Source organism: Solanum stenotomum, chromosome 12, assembly GCF_019186545.1.
Source record: "Solanum stenotomum isolate F172 chromosome 12, ASM1918654v1, whole genome shotgun sequence".
Classification (NCBI taxonomy): domain Eukaryota; kingdom Viridiplantae; phylum Streptophyta; class Magnoliopsida; order Solanales; family Solanaceae; genus Solanum; species Solanum stenotomum.
Genome location: NC_064293.1, coordinates 11,245,576 through 11,262,915, shown reverse-complemented (window position 1 = coordinate 11,262,915; position 17,340 = coordinate 11,245,576). Strand labels below are relative to the sequence as shown.

The 17,340-nt window shown below is 32.0% G+C and overlaps 1 protein-coding gene across 1 annotated transcript; it reads left to right on the top strand.

The window, feature by feature from the left end:
* The first annotated feature begins 1,153 nt into the window (after positions 1-1,153).
* LOC125847621 (protein RGF1 INDUCIBLE TRANSCRIPTION FACTOR 1-like) lies at positions 1,154-9,775 on the top strand. Its single transcript, XM_049527261.1, has 4 exons — positions 1,154-1,195; positions 7,337-7,603; positions 8,358-8,510; positions 9,692-9,775. Exons 1-4 carry the CDS (start codon positions 1,154-1,156, stop codon positions 9,773-9,775), a joined length of 546 nt encoding a protein of 181 aa, XP_049383218.1.
* Positions 9,776-17,340: the final 7,565 nt, after the last annotated feature.

Below are 17,340 nucleotides of genomic sequence, written 5' to 3'. Positions count from 1 at the left end.
TATGTATTATTGATCTTCTTCTTAGATTAGAGTATCAGAAACCTCCATTAGAGGTGTTAATAGTATCAAAGGAAGAGACTAGTCCCAAGTTGATAAAAAAAATGGATTTCTTATCCTTTTTGTCCTCTTAAACTTTAAGATTTTTCAATTTGGTTTCTAATCTTTTTCACAAAAATATTTGAGATCTATATATTGGGATAAGTCAGCCAAAACACCTTTTAACGTGACATACATATTTCAATTATGACCAAAATATGCATAAAATTTTCGAAGATCTTACATGATTAACCATATTTCTATATTTTATACGTAATATTTTCTTGTTAGTTCACATTATGCGACTTTATTGACACATCAACAAGTTTCAACTTAAAAAATTATTAATGGATTCGGTGACCAGTTATCACATACTTAAATTATGAGATGCATCTCAAGACAATATTGTTGAATCATTAACAAGCTTGACATGTAAAGATAGAATCAAATGAATTACCTCTTCCTTTTATTTTCTTTCGTTTTTAAGTAAAAATCAATATTAACACACAATTAATAATTTGCCTTGATTTCAAATTTACTCATACATGGTAAAATCATAGATGTGTACAAATCCCTTACTTGGAGAAACTTTAAGTGAGAAAGTTTGACTTCACATATAGGATTGTTTGGGGAAAAAAACTTAAAATGGAGGACTAGAATAGATAAGGGAAAAAATTCATAGATTTACAAAATCTTTGTGTGTTCACACTATTTGGCAAGCAAAATGAAATGACAATATTGTCCATTACATACATATAATTCGATCTCAAAAACTCTATCGATTCAAAAATCTTCCTTGGATCCATCACTTCTTATCTTAAGGGTACAATTGGAAGAAGTGTTCCACATTTCCTCATCGAACATATCTCCATTGTCTCTTGAAATATAACAGACAGTTAGAAAACTGGGGGCCATTTGTCTTTATGTTATAAACAAAAAAAAAATTGACTAAAATAATTGTCTTTATTACTTCAATTGTTGTCTTGCCAATTAGGTACACTTCAAGGGAACAATACATTGGCAATAAAATCCTACTAATAGTTTTATGTGACTTCTTCAAATACCATTTTCAGAAAATTGATACACTCTAGAGAGGAGAAAAATGGAAGAAAAAAAAATGAATAGCTCTAATTCATCACCTTTTGAAACAAATGAGCAGGTACATACGTATATATGTGTAGCATTACTAATTTTCAATTTTTTTTTGTTAGTTTTAATATTCTAGAGTTAGATATCTTATAATTGGATTTTAATTCATTCAAAATTGATTGTTTATTTCTATGTATTTGTGTGAGATTTAATTCGTACCATTTTGTTTATGCATTTGTATTTCAAAGGAAATACAATAAATAAATTTTTCCTTTGATTGTTGATAAAATTTCATGTGTAGCGTTACTGATTTGATTGTTGATAAAAAAAAAAATCCTTTGTTTATTTCTATGGTTTTCTGTGAGACTATAGGTTTGATAGCCTCTTAATTGATTTGTATAAAAGATAGAGAATTTTCAAGAAATTGAATTTGGATCTACTATGTGAAGTTGTGTTATGAGTTGTGACTGATTTTCATAAAAATTAATTAATAAAATAAATTTGAACTTAATTATTTACATCATCTTGTTTTAAACAATTGATCTCTGTGACATTTAGAAATGATAATAAATAGGAAGTTTTCCTGACTAATTTTATGAGAGAATTACTTTTTACTGTTATTTTGAATTTATTTCAATAGCACGATTTTTAATCAGTCAAGAATTTCTACTAATTAGAGGGTATAATTGAGTGATGTAATTTACTCTTGATTTTACAATTCAAAGTCTTTTCTTGATAACTCTTTCATGTTAGATATGTATACATGTCTTTACAAAATAAAAGATTTTTTTGACGATTTTATACCACATGTCTAGTGGTTTTTTAATTAATAAAATAAAATTAAAGCATTCTTAGTAAGGATAAGTATAAGCAAGAAAAACCAGACCTTATTTACCTATCCTAATAAGATAATAAACCTCCACTAATTATTAGCAAGCATGAATAAAATAAAAGTTAGAGAGCACTAGGTATACTATGATTACACATTTGTTTATTGCACTTTATGATGATATGCTTAAGTAGTGCAAAATTGTAAAAGACAAGAAGAAAATTGAGTCATCAACCCCAAATTTTCTTTTACCAATGTATCGTAACAATTCTTGAAATGATATTCACTAATTATGTCATCCCATTAATTTTGGCAAGAAAAAGAAATAACAATTTTTAGGCAAGTATTAATGTGTAAAAGGATATAATGTCTCATTTTCTTGTCATGTTATAAGGGAGGCGAGAGTCGTCGTGTGCTTTAACGACTTGTTTATATCGTAAAATTAAACGTGTAATGGTTTTATACTTTTAACTATAATCTACTTTGACGTTATGTACATATTTTTTTCTCTAATGGAATCTAGAATATGAAGAACTTTCAACGATTTTGTATTCTAGTTGTTCATTCTACTTCTTTTCACGTTAGAAAGGAAGCATTTTCACAACATAGAATGAAATGATCATTTTACCCTTAATCATCCTGTAAAACCCTATTTTTGATGTCCTTGTTTAGTTCTTTCATTCAACTTGGTTCATGGACTTGATCTGAGCTTCTCTCTCTTAATTCAGGCTATGTACTTTGAGCCACTAGTTATACTTCAACAACACTCCTAATCATGTCAAGCCAACATCCTATTTGCTACAAACCAACTTCCTAGTATGTTAGAGTCTTTGTTTTTGCTTCGACCCTCTTTTCAACCTATAAATATATCATCTTCTTGACAAATCAATATAAAAAGATGAAGTAAAATAAAATTTGATTCACATGTAAACTCTAGACTTTATTACATGTACTAAGTGGGACGTAAGAAAAAAATACTAGTCTATGTCAGTTATGTGAGGATACCTGACTTATAATTGATGGATTTGTAGGTTTGATTTCTATTGAAGGCATGTCAATAGGACCCTTCAATAAGCCTATTGAAATATACTTTGTAAGAGATTTATCGTGGTCAAGGGTACTTCTCTATCTTAATATTTTTAATTGGAAGAATTTACTTCGAATGAAGAAATTCAAAATATTGTTTCCTAATATTTCGATTGGCGAATTTATTAGCCCTATTTGTAAATTACTCTTATTCCTATTAGGGAGGTGTGGCAAAAAAGACTTGATGAACTGTCCAAATTCTCTGATATAAAATTAAAGTTGATAAAAGTTTACTTAAGTCCATAGTTATTCCTTTATTGAATACTTTCATATGCTTGACTAAATAAAAATAATCAAGCTCACATGTCATAAAATTTTTATTCGAGTCTCATAATCATTATTTATTCAACCAAGGTCACATGTTTTAGGTTTTGTGAGGTGATTGACCCTAGCTCTACACAACTTTCCTCCCTTCTATTATTGGTGTGCATCATCAAGGGGTATGATCAGATGAATGAAATTCCTTCATTCTTAACGAATATCTCATTTGTACCTTGTAAATGGAGAAAGCCTGTTGAGGAACATTTCCCCTTAATGGAATCTATGTGATCCAAATCTAGATTAGTGTGTTTCGAATGTACCAGATGTCTCTCTAAAATGAAAAACTGTGACAAAAGCTCATAGTAGGTGATGTAGTTTCTCTCTGTGATGGAAAGATAAGGAATGAGGTTTAAACAAATGTCATGAGTACTAGGATTGTTTGGTGTGCAAGATAAGATGAAATATCTCACGCTTAAGTTTGAGATTAGATTATTATGTATTTTGTTGACGATGTTGATCTAATTCCACACTAAATCCTAGATATCCCACCTTTTTTTTAAAGCAAATCCGCTAGGCAATGTGTGCCTAGGGCTAGTTTTATTAATAAAGAGAAAAAAGATCTCAAAGAGAAAAGTAGAAGCAAGGAGAGCTAGGTCTTACCTTACTAATCTTAATGAGGTAAAGAACCTCTACTAATTAACAAGCATGAAGAAAATAAGAGCTAGAGAAAATTAGTTATTATATGATCTCATCATAGAGTTTATAATACACTATGTGATGATACTCAACTAAGTAATTCAAAAATACAAAATGTAAGAATAAAGTTGAGTTATCAACCTCAAACTTCATTTTATATATGTAAGAACTAAAAGAGATGGATTGCCCGTGTAAAGTAACCTGAAATATTTACCTCTTGTCTTCTTCGTCAAATATGTCCAACAAAACTTGATAGTTCATCACTTCTTTTTGGATTTACTGGTTCGTGTGGTTGTTGAAACTGACATATGATTTTGCTTTGTCAGTCACATTGGTAGGTGCCTTGGAATAAATTCCTCAGTCACCTTACCATCCCAACTATGTTGCCTTTCATGCGTCTTCTTTTTGTTTTTGTTGCTTCCACTTCTTTGTTTCCTAGGCGAGAGATCTCTATCATTGGCTACCTTATCAAATAATATATCTAGCATATCATTCTCATCAAACTTTTCACTGCCCAAGTCACTATCATAAGTTGTAGTTGGACTAAGTCTTGAAACTCCAGCTTCTGGCTCATGGCTTTTTTTCAATACCTTGGTGGTAATGATTAAGATCTTTTTGGAGTTATCAATTGTCACTGCCATAGATGAATTTGCCTTACTTAAAGGCACAAATATGGGTGCTTGAGGACTTAAATTACTCCTTGCAGGTGCAGAAATATGTTTTTCTTCCTCAACTAAATCTGCCCATCTAGAATCACTTGTTTCCTTCCCCAAACTCTTGTCATTCCTTTTGGAGATTGACTGTTGTCCAAATATTTTCTCTCCAAGCGACTCCAATGATGGAGAATTAGGAACATCATGATTTTAGGTGTTGATTGTTGCCATATGTGGTTTGACCATTGAGTTTTGTTTATTCAACATTGCGGCATGTGACTCCTTGATTATTCTAGTAGTTTCTGGATTAGAAACTTGAAGAATTGGAGTGGACAATGCATGGAGCTCTTGATCAAAATTGATCTTTAAGGCATCAAAGGTGTTAGAGCACACAACCTTCCTTGATACTTTATCTTCACAATTTATCGTTCCATCCTTGCGTGTTGGGTTAGTGCAATCTAGTTGTTGTAGTTTGGTGTTACCTGGAGTAAACATTTTGATTGGTACTTCAGTCCATCATCCCTTATCATTGTCCTTCAAAGTGAAGTCATGATCACATGTACCACCAAATTCGAAAATTCGATCCAAATTATCTTCACACTGCTGCACCTTATTAGCTTGGCCAGAATCTTCAATTGTGACCAAAATAGGATCTTTCCCAGATAAAACACCAGTAGTAGGTAGTTTAGGATTTGAAACTAGATTAGACTCCAAATTAATCACAGGAACCACTGAATCACTAGTAACACCATCCTTTGCACTCAAAAGTAAAGTCTGCGAGACCGTAGCTAAGGTGTAATTTAGTGTAACTGTAGTATTAAGAGTATCATCTCGAACACAAGTATCTACAACTCGATCTCCATTATTTTTAATGGCTTCCATCATTGCTATTTCATTATTATTTGCATCTGCAACTCGAGTATTATCATCAATACTTTGATCTATGTTTGCTAGTCCCCTCTTCTCATTTAAAATTTGTCGCAAATCACCTTGAAATTTCTCACCATTGAATTGTTCATCTCCAACCACTCCATTATCTTTGTGATTGTTATCTTGATTCTTTTTCAAAATCAATCGACAACAATTTTCATCGTGACCTTGATGCTTACAGTGGTTACAATATAAAGGTAAATTATCATTAACAAATTCCTGAAAAACCTCTTGAATCTTATTGGTCTGCTCATCCAAATACTGGAGACGCATCCTCTTAGGAAGCTTGTCCATAAGATCGAGTATCACCTTCACCATAGGCATTGTCTTGTCTTGTGTTGCCTTGTCGGTAGCTATTGGCCTTCCAACCACTGATGCCATCGACAAAGGATCTCTTGGCAAATAAATGTGTGATGATAATCAAGGCAACAAAATCCACACCGCGTCCATTGAAGTTTCTTCTCTTGAATTGAAAATTATTGTCCAAGGAAATACCCTATAAAGATGTTGCTCTCCATGGAAAGGCAAAAAGCTTATTGATTTTGATAGAGCAACCACATAATCTTCATATTGGTCTATCCTTAGCAGAATATGTCTACGAGCAAGTAAACTAACTAAACAGTTTCCTTTGATGCCCAAGTGTTTAGGTAAAACTGTTCGTTAATCCTTCACTTCTAGTGTATCGGATGAGAACTTAATAATTACATCTTGATGTAATCCTTCTTCCTGTGTGAAAGCTTGTCGTTCTCCCTTTGTGAATTGAATCTTAGGCTCTCCATGTACATATTGAATCTGTTTCAACTGGATTTTTTTCAAAATTTGGGCAGCTTGATTTGTGGTTAATCAAATAGCAAAGGATGCTTGTTGATTAGGATTAGGGTTTGTCTCTCCCACAACTAAAGGCCGGGGAGAGATGTGTGCAGACATGGCTGCTGCTAAGGTTTAGGGTCCGTTGCTCTCGTAGCAGCCTCTCCTAGATAGCCCACCTTATCCTATCAAATTTGGAATTATTTTATCCCACCTCTCATATGGGATAAATTAGTTCATGAATCATAATTAAAATTATATTCTCAAGATAATTTAGTCTGCATATCAACCTCTTAAGTCGCACATACAACATATCAAGGAGAAAGTGGACCAAAAAATATATATGATTTGGTTCGTGTTTTTTGTTTTTTTTTTCTAATTATTGACATGGATACTGTCATTAACTCAGAATTTTATGGAAATGTTTCTCTTTGTGTTACACTGAAAGTTTTCATCAGTCAATCATTACCATAAGAAAACCTCGCGGAAAGGTCAAGAAAATCTTAATATACATTTCTGATTATACATAAAATTTAAGTAGATGTTCTTAGAACTTAGTCAACTAGAAAGAAGTGAAGTTTTAGTTTCTCCTAAAGCTTAAACTCTAAACTAATCAATTGATTGGATTTGGTTCATTCCTAATCATTAACCTTCATCAAAAAATTGTTGGATGATATACTTAATAGATAAATATTTTATTTCTTCATAATTCTTTTGATATATGTATATTTGATGACAATATCGTTTCAAGTAAATTTAGTGTTCAAATAATGAGAAAGATTGTTTCAGGAGATAATTAGCTTGATAAGTATTTATTATCTTCTTAACTATGTATATTTGATGATAATATTACTTCTAGTAAGATTACTATATTTTAAAAAGTGAGAAAAACTTTTTCCAATTCAATCGAAAATATCACAATCTATTATTCTAATGATTATACTTGTAGGGAAAATTGCAACCTAGCGGGAAGATGCCAGCATGGCTAGGGCCATTGTTGAAGAAGACATTCTTTGGGACATGTTCGGTGCATGGTGAACTTCAAAAGAGTGAACTGAACAAGTATTGTATCACATGTGATTCAGATTTATGCAGGCATTGCATCTCTACAAACAAACACAACAATCATGACCAGCTAAAGATTTATCGACATGTTTACAAAGACGTTGTTCCTCTTCAGCAGATGGAGAAGTATATTAACTGCAAATTAATTCAGGTAAATTTAAATTGATATAGACCGTTACAACTAGAAATGAAAAGAGATTATATTGATTATGAATTGATGCTCTGGACATTAATTTATTTGAACATTTGAGTGAGAATTAAATATTAGTTGATGAGATGTTAGTCATTTGTTTATACGGTATTATTTTGAATGTTATTGTAAAGACATTATTTTTATTAATATAAAAATGAGATTTTTAATTCAAAGTTATAAAATACTTATGATAAAAAGTAGATACTTTTTTATATATACAAATATAAAATTTGTACTTTTTATTATAATCTTCTGTTTTAAGTGACAATAAATTCATACAATCACTATTAATTTTTTGGGGGGCTTTGTCTAAAAGCAAGTGTTTTACTAGGCTCTATCCTTGAGCCATCTCCGTTTGGACCCACTAATTAAGTCATATTGTGGGTAAAAATTTGCAAGTCTACCCATTTGGTGAAGTTGAGCTTGAACAAAATGGCTAAAGTTTAATCTTTCATGTTAGAACTAATTAAGAAACATATGGTTGATTTTTTTTGTGTTTGTCTGAAGTTCATGCACTTATCAATGAAGTTCAGCTATTTCTGTATTAACTTCATGCAAAAATATCTGAACTTTAGTCATATATAACTTCAAACATTTTCATTTGAAGTTAAGCTTCACAAAGCCTAACAAAGATTTTTTTATTATTTTTTCTTTTACATTGTTAGCATATATATGTTAGTGATGAGATATATATATAATTTGCTATGTACAGCCATACAAATGCAACAAGAAATGGGTAATTGCTTTGAATCCTCTGCCACATTGTGGGTCTGGCTCTTTAATTGCTGGAGATCCTACTTGTCTCACTTGCAAAAGGAGATTGCATGACCCTGAACAATTTCAATTTTGTTCCATTGCTTGCCAGGTACATATCACTTCCTCCATTTCAAATTAAGTGGTTGTTTGGCGATGATTTTTATTTTATTTTATAATATTTTTTTGAAATTGAATTCTGGAAATTATGCTTGATCGAAAACAGTCTCTTTACTTCCACGAGGTAGTGGTAAGGTTTGAGTACAGTCTACTCTCTCCAGACCTCATTTGTTAGATTTCATTAGATATGTTGTTGTTGTATAATCCTAGAGAATAGAATGTTGAAATTGAAAAAATGTACTCCCTCCGTCACAATTTATGTGATATTATTTGACTTGACGTGAATTTTAAGAAAGAAAGAAAGACTTGAAATTTATGGTCCAAAACAATTCATAGATGTTTGTGTTGCTAAAAATCTCTCATTAAAGGTAAATGAGTATTTTAAAGCTAAATTGTTTGTAAATATAGAATTATATCATTATTAAAATTGACAAAAAATGAAAGTGTGTCACATAAATTGGAACAAAGGAAGTACTAAATGTTATGAATCAACCACTACAAGAAAGTTGTGAATAACATGGGGATTTTCCTGGGAATTAGTATGAAAATTTACAAGAAAATAAGTTTTCTGCGAATTTTCATACTAATCTCCAAGAAAATCCCCATGTAATTCACAGTTTTCTTATAGTGAACACCAGTCCCACGTGGATTTTGATGTCACGAAATCCGTTATTGGGTCAAGAAGAAGTAATAATATCAAAAGACCTTCACGAAGGTTGATTTGAGATCCATGCCGAAATAGCAACTAGTCTAAAAGGAAGAGAAGTTGGAAAGATAGGTTAGGCTTATTGTTATGTGAAAGTTTAGTTCTCCTCATCTCCCTTCTGAAGTGTCTGTATTTTCTCATCTCCCTTCTTCCTCCAATCAATCTCTAGTCTTACTTTCGATATTTCTATATGTTTGTTTGGGGGTTTTACTGTTTCAGTTGTTATGTTTACTTTTATGAATTGTAATTGAACTTTAGTCTTAGCAATATAGTTGAGAAGTGGTTATTGTTATATTGGATTTGAGTTCTTTACACCAAATATAGGGGAAACCCCCTCTTTTTGAGACGCATCAAAAAAAAAGTAACGAGACACTTAAATTGAGACAGATAGGGTATTATTATATATTTACACTGTCAATACACATATATATTTTTGCGAATAACATATGTTATGATGGAATTTGTAGGTGGAAGCAAAATGGGGAAAGATTGCTGAGATGAAGCGGAAGCGCAAGAGGAAGGGAATTCCTCACAGAGCTCCTTTAAAATAAACATGCTTTGTTTTAATTTGATCATTTTGAAGTACTTTGCTTGAAGAATTTTCAACTGTGTGATTTTAATGATTCTACTTGAAAAGCGTATGTGCTTTCAACTATTTTTAGTTTTAATTAAGACTTTTGGAACCTAATTTTCTTGCATGCATTGTCATTGTGGTTAAAAGTATATGTGGACGCATGATCTCTCTTTTAAAGCGCCTCTTATTTATAATTTAGGTAGTGTTCAAGAAAAATCAAGTCTCTGTTAAAGTTTTCAGTCTAGTAGCTTCATAATTGTCGTTTGAGAAAAGGCTCATTCATGCCATTATTTTTTTAACTCCGATTTTGCAAAATTATTTTTTACCTCAACAAAGACCCCAAGTTGTTCAGTTCTAAAGAAATCAAGACGTCATGCGTAAGCTTACAATTGCAAACGGTCTTTGTGATAATTAGATGACAAAAATTTATACTCAAAATATAATATTATTATATGATTTGGCCAATTGACCTATATATGAAAACTAATATACAAAAAAGAAACTTTATTGGGAGAATAATTTCCCCATAAAATAAAATTTTTTAAATGACTACATCGTGAATTATATTATTTTGGTTTGGTACGAGAAGAGGGGTCTTCAATTTATAGAGTTCCAAAATTTTCCTCTTAAGGAAAGAATAAACCAAATATGGAAGAGAACTATATTTTTCTTTAAAAACAAAGTAAAAACAATTATGGTAATGTTTTGACTTTCCTTCAAAAGAAAAATTAAATTCAAATAAGGTAAGAAAATAAGAGCAATACTCTAACACAAACAACACGTAACACTTTTCAATTGTGATTTTGGTTCAAATGTACTATTTTTTCTTCTTCTTCCTCAAGAACTCAAATGATATGGCTGAGCTTAGAGGTGAATTCATGAAAAATTAAAGAAATTGAAAATTTGGGAGTTTTTTTTAATGAGTTCTTGAGAAAGAAGAAGCAAAAAGAGAACATTTGATCGAAAACCCCAATTGAAAAGTGTTAATAGTTGTTTGGGTTTTGTTTGAGGTAAAAAGTATTTTGCAAAATCGGAGTTAAAAAATATTGGCATGGATGAGCCTTTTTTCAAACGGCAATGACATAGATGAGCCAAACTTTTAACAGATGACATAAATAAGCCTTTTCTCAAAGTTCAATGACATATTTGAGCTTGTTCCCTAATTTAAATTCAGATTTTGTTCTTGAAATAAAATAGTTTCATCATTAAAATCACTTGTCCACATATTAAATCCAGTCATTGCATACATAACATATCAATAAATTGTTTCATGAACTGAAGATCATGAATGCCCAAGAGGAAAGATTCGAGTAATAAATAGCTGCTAGAATGCATTAATAAGTGAATCATTTTCTGAAAACACGCAATACAGAGTAGCCCAATGCAACTATGTGAAACATAGTACTTTCTAATATTATGTGACAATTAGTTTACGCAATGAGAATACGTTACAAAAATATGATCTCCTTGTGCTAATAAAAGTTATTCGAGCGAAAATAGTGAACAGTTTTTTTTTTTTAAACCCATCAAGAGCAAAAGTTTTCTCATTTCAAGAATCAGATAACATTGGTTTTCTAATCACTTAGTTGCTCTAAAACTATGAACATTGAATAGCTCATAAATAAGTATTTCAGGTCTTGTAATGGAAATTTTCAGTTGACATAAATTTATATCAACCAACTTCAAAAGGTACCAATAAAATGTGATATGCAATCAACGTAAATCTTGTTCTACATACAAGGAAATAACATCAGCACATTACAACGAATAGTAAAACCAAAGAAAGTATATCCTTCTTCATTTCTACCCGTGCAATCAGCTAGGAGTGGATTCATTGTTTCAAACATCAGCATTTCCTGAAAGTGTACATAACAGTTAAGAAAACACTATTTACTTTATCAAGAACAAAAGTCTGCAAAAATCAATTTCATTAGAAATCGTAAGCCTTGTTTAAGTAAAAAGATGAGATCTATTTCCCTACCAGCGACATTTGCGACATGGCTACTCTTAAGAAAAATTATCCCCATTATCTATCTCCTAAGAATTCATATTTTTACCCCATACCCCGCTTAAGATCAAAGTAACTTAATTTGCTTCAAGAAATGTTCTATCCTTGCAAGGAACCATTGGTTATGTCAACATTATTGACAAAGTGAAAGACAATTCAGCCTTTGGTTGACCAGATAAGTAAAACAAAGGGAAGATGTCCTAAAGGAAATATTTGGTTAGCTATTACCAACATGGAAATCACTAAATTTCGTACGGACAAAAATAAGAAATTATCTATTACCAGCAAGGAAAAGTACCAAAATTATAGATAATATGTTAGACCTTAACCATTGTTCCATAATAGTTGTGGTTCCTCCTTTTCCCCTACTAAATTATTATTGAAGAAGTGCACTGTATCAAACAATAACCCTATCATGGGCTATGCCTAGGTGTTATTAGCAAATTCACCTGCCATGATATCCACGTTCCTTGTGCTCTCTGTTCTTACTATATCTAGAGGCATGGCATGGCCCTTAAAATACTTCTCAAGAATATAAATAATTTGACGATGAAGACACCAAGCACCTAAGCCAAAATTATTGTTCTTAGGAAATTGTTTCATGAAGCAGATAAGGTTAATGTCCCTAATATGCAATGTCTTGTTGCTTTATATTTGAGAAAAGAAACAGAATTTAATAGTTGTTGAGAAAATGGTATAGAGAACTCTTACTAGCTAATTATTTAGCACACATTAATCGTCTTCATCTGAGCTTTTGTTGTCTTTGATGTTGTTGCATTCCTGGTACGTTTCGCAAAAGGGCCAAACAAAGCTTTCAACGTAGAGCTTTGCCTCAACAAGGTAATCATAGTTGGAGTTCTTGGAAATCTCTTTGAGTCATTACTTAGATTATAAATCATGAAAAATAATATGTTCTCAAACAAAAATTCACCTTCACTTGACATGCAAAAGGGTGTACCAAATGAATGATACCCTGTATACATTATGTTAAACATCTTTGTCCAAAACTCTTTAAACCCATATACCTTCATAACCCACACATATACTAGAGTCAAGGTAGACTGACAAAATGATCAGTTCCTAACTAACCGAGGTACAGCGAAAAATAATACATTACTTCTCCATAGCAAGGATTCTCCATTTTTTTCCATCTCCCATCAGCCAAGTCAACAACAAGGAAAACCCAATCATTATAATAACCAAAAAGCTTATTATTAATAGCCCAATAAAGCTTCCCATTCACAAGCATACCCAATTTATAGATTTGAATCACATTTTGTAAATCATTCAAACGTTTTCAAGAATTATTATTCAAACTACATATATATTTTGCCCACATTGTAGTGTGAATTGTAATCACCCACATTTTTGTAGATTACCATTGCCTTATAATCATTGTGAAGTTCATCGTATCCAAAATCATACATGTAAAAGATATTGGTTTCAGAACTAGACAATGTTAAGCTTCTTAATTGGCGGATTCCAGAGAAACATGTATTTTCCTCAATGGCAACACATATCAACTCATTGAAGGAACCCACCAACTTAATAGATTCATAGGATATTTTTGCATGATAATCCAAGTCAATTGTCCTAGTAACATGGTCATAAAATAAAGAATGGAACAGTCCTTAAGATTAATGTTTTTAGGTGAATCACTTGTTATTATAGCAAATCGATGGAGATAGATCTTGACAAATTCAGGATTAAAGATTAAATGAAGTCAGAATTTGATACAAACTTGAATTTCAAGAGGGAGAATTCAGTGATGAGCTCTACTAGCAAGATCATTGGATTTAAAGTTTGAATCTTGAACGGAAGAAGTAGAAAATGGAGCATGGCTAGTGTGTTTGCTCCACTTTTGGTGTAGATTGAAGGCTTTAGATTCCATTTGTATTGTAGAAATTTAAGAAGACAACAAAGTATTTGATGTTTTTTCTCTGTGTTATGATAATATTTCCTTATCGTCCCTCGAAAGATATTTTATATAATTCTTTTCCCAAAAAATGGTCATTTTCTTTTTGGTAATAGATTTAAACATAGCTTGTTCTCTAAGTATTACTTGATCATTTATTTTCCTTTAAATTCGCCTAAATTGAGTGTGCATTTAAGTTGTTGCTTGAACTTCAATTCATTTGTGTTGTGAAAATTTGAGAAGATCACATTTTTATGTTTTTCTCTGTATTCTGAAAATATTTCCTTATTGTACCCCAAAAAATATTCTACATAATTTTTTCCAAAAAATGGTCATTTTCCTTTTGATAATAGATTTAAACTTAGCTTGTTCATTAAGTATCAGTCCATCAATTATTTTTCCTTTAAATTCGCCTAAAATGAGTGTGCATTTAAGTTGCTTGAACTTATTTGAGTATGAGAATAAAAAGATGAGAAATTGAGAACTTATTGTGTTCTAAGTCCACCAGAAGCCCATTTCTCACTTATCATCACACACACACACACACACACACACATATATATATATATATATTATTATTATTATTATAAGTAGGAAGCTCCTAACCCAAGTTGATTTACCGTTTTAACCCTACAGTATTACTTAAATATTAATTTATTAAAAATATTAGTTAAATATTAATTTATTAAAAAATAAATTTGCTGTCAGCCCTAATTTAATTCTTCAGAAACGTATAGTTTCTCTTCAACCTCCCTCGATCACTATAACAGGCCTATAGTTGCTGTTCAACCTCCCTCGATCAGTGTAACCACCTTCCCTTCTCCAACGCTCAAGTTCCATTACTTAAATTATCCGCTCTTTCAAAACATTTTCAGATACTTCACTCATCTATATAAATATCTCCAACAACATGTTATTGTCCATTAATTTGTTTCTCTTTTTTGTGCCTGAATCAAATACATCATTAGCATGTAAATTTTTTTGCTGCTCTGTTTTTTGTTGCATAATAGTTACGGTCAATTGTCAACAGACAGCCTTGAAGATATCAAACTAGATAATGAACAAAATAGTCTGGCAACTGTGATCATAAATGAAGGAGAGGACAATCAGAGAGTCCAGTGCACATTCTGATCAGAAGGATGATAACCCTTAGAATGGTCCAGTTCCATGTATTGTTTTCCATCACCATGCTGAGCCATCCCAAGCTCGCAATTCATCAATAGTTTCTTGGGAAATGATGCTGCGAATTCTTCTCTGTTATGTCATTATTTGTGCAGTGTTGTTGTTTTGTCATTTAAGTGAAAGTATGCATAGTGCTCAAGTAGAAAGTTTTATCCAAGATGGTATGAACAGCCTGTGATGGAAAACATATATTGGAGTTTATGCAGTTTTCAGTTCCTTTTTATCTTCTTGAGTGTTTTTTTTTTTACTTTTAATCATTAACTTCTGTTAAATGTTGTTTTCTGGTTTTTAAACACTGCAGGTGTTTTACTTTGATGTAGGGTACAATAGACGAGGGAGCTTTCTTAAGGTTAATCTACTTTCCTGACCTTGATGCTTTGCTTTTGCTTTGTTTTGATGTTAATCGAAAATATATTTACACCCTTGGTTTCCTCGCACATTTCGATCACTTTTACTTGATAGCTTTTAGATGGTCTTATATGAAAGGGTTGTTTTCTTACTGCTACCATAGTATTTTACTATTAAACAAACTCTCAGATGAAGACCAACCTGTGTCAAGTCTATATTTTCATTGACTTTAAATTAGCTAACCACCTTGAAATTAGGATCACCTCAATTAAAATATTGATTAGAGTTGTCAATTGTTTCTTAGAGGCTCATCGAAAGGTTTAGTGTAGTGATCAATGAAGTGGGATAAAAACAAGGGAGACCAAAATTCCTACCAGTCAGAAGGAGCAAGTCATTATATACCTGGCATGGTCTCTTCGAGTCTGGCTTTTGTTTATATCCGTGTTTCATTCTGTCCTGTTGTTTCTCTCTTGTCTTTCTCTTCTTGTCCATTTTTTGCCTGTATCTCTCCCTTTCATATATCCCTTGCCAATATATCTCTCCCGTTAATGGCCACAACCATGTTTCATATGGATGGTAATTGTCATCAGCAGCTTCTGCCAAGTCTTCATCCATACTCTTCAACAATGTCATGTTGAAGTACTTTTCGCTGCTCAACTGAGTGCTGCTCTTCCACCGCACCTAAGTGAGGATTAATGTAAACCATCTGTCGTTCACTGTGATACGCCCAGACATTTACCAACAATTCCAAAACCCGACAGTAACAGTGCTGGTCACAAACAATCAAAACATAAGAACTTATCCTTCTAGCCTGCATTACTTTGAAGTTTAGCGATAGTGTACACTATTGCAGGTAACAATTTTTTAAGCGTCATATATATACTTGAGAAACAGAAACGGCTTTATGAATACTCAATTAAAGTATTGGTTGCACTTGTCAATTGTTTCTTATAGGCTCGTCCAAAGGTATATATAGCGTAGTGATCAATGAAGTGGGATAAAGTCAAGGGACACCAAAATTCCTAACAGAGTCAGACATAGCAGCAAGATATTCAATAGCTTTGACTCAGCAGAAGATGACACCAACAACTATTACCAAGAAGAATATCTAAATACTTTAACACCAAACGGTCTCCTGCCACATAGGTATTGAAGATAATACATCACAAATTACAATCATAAAGAGGCGATAACAAATATCAATATGGATAGATTTTGACATATGCATGTTAGAATTAAAGGAAAATGCACCCATCATGCTGCTAAGTAATTTAGACCCTTCAAATGGCTTATGCAATGGCACCCGAATGATATGCCGAGGCTTCACCCAAAATGTCCTGCATACCGAAATATCAAGTGGTCATTTTGCTACGAAGCATGTGTTTCTTCCTAGAATTCAACTATCACCACCAGAAAATGAAGGATATCCATTAAAATTCATTCGAAAGCAATTTTCAGTACGCCTTTGCTTTGCAATGACTATAAATAAAGCACAAAGTCAAACAATTCAAAAGGTTGGTTTGTATTTGCTCCAACATGTTTTCTCACATGGTCAATTGTACGTGGCACTCTCAGGAGGGATATCTATGTCCACAACAAAAGTACTTGTCCTAACAGAGCAACCCAAACGTCAAAATGGGACATACACAAAGAACATTGTCTATAAGGAAGTTTTAGGTACGATAACCCCATATACATATATGGTCATTGTAACACAGATAATTTACTCTTTACAGATCCTACAGTCCTAACAACATTACATTGCTTCAAATCTCAAGTTTAGAAGGCACATACACACCTATGCAAACATAATGGATTCTTCATCGACCCATACTCTTCAATGCATTAATGTCATATTCATAATAGTTCTTTGAGTATCTCAATCATCTCACATATATAGATGGTGACATTTTACACAATATTATACACACTAAAAACGTGAGCAAGAAGAAGAAGACAGATACTCCATACTTTATTCTATTGTTTCTTTATGATTTACTGTTTACGTTTTTTCTTTGTTGGTATTGTATTGCATTCTAATGTTTTAATATTATCATTATTCATAATTTACAGTACTTTCATGCTTCTA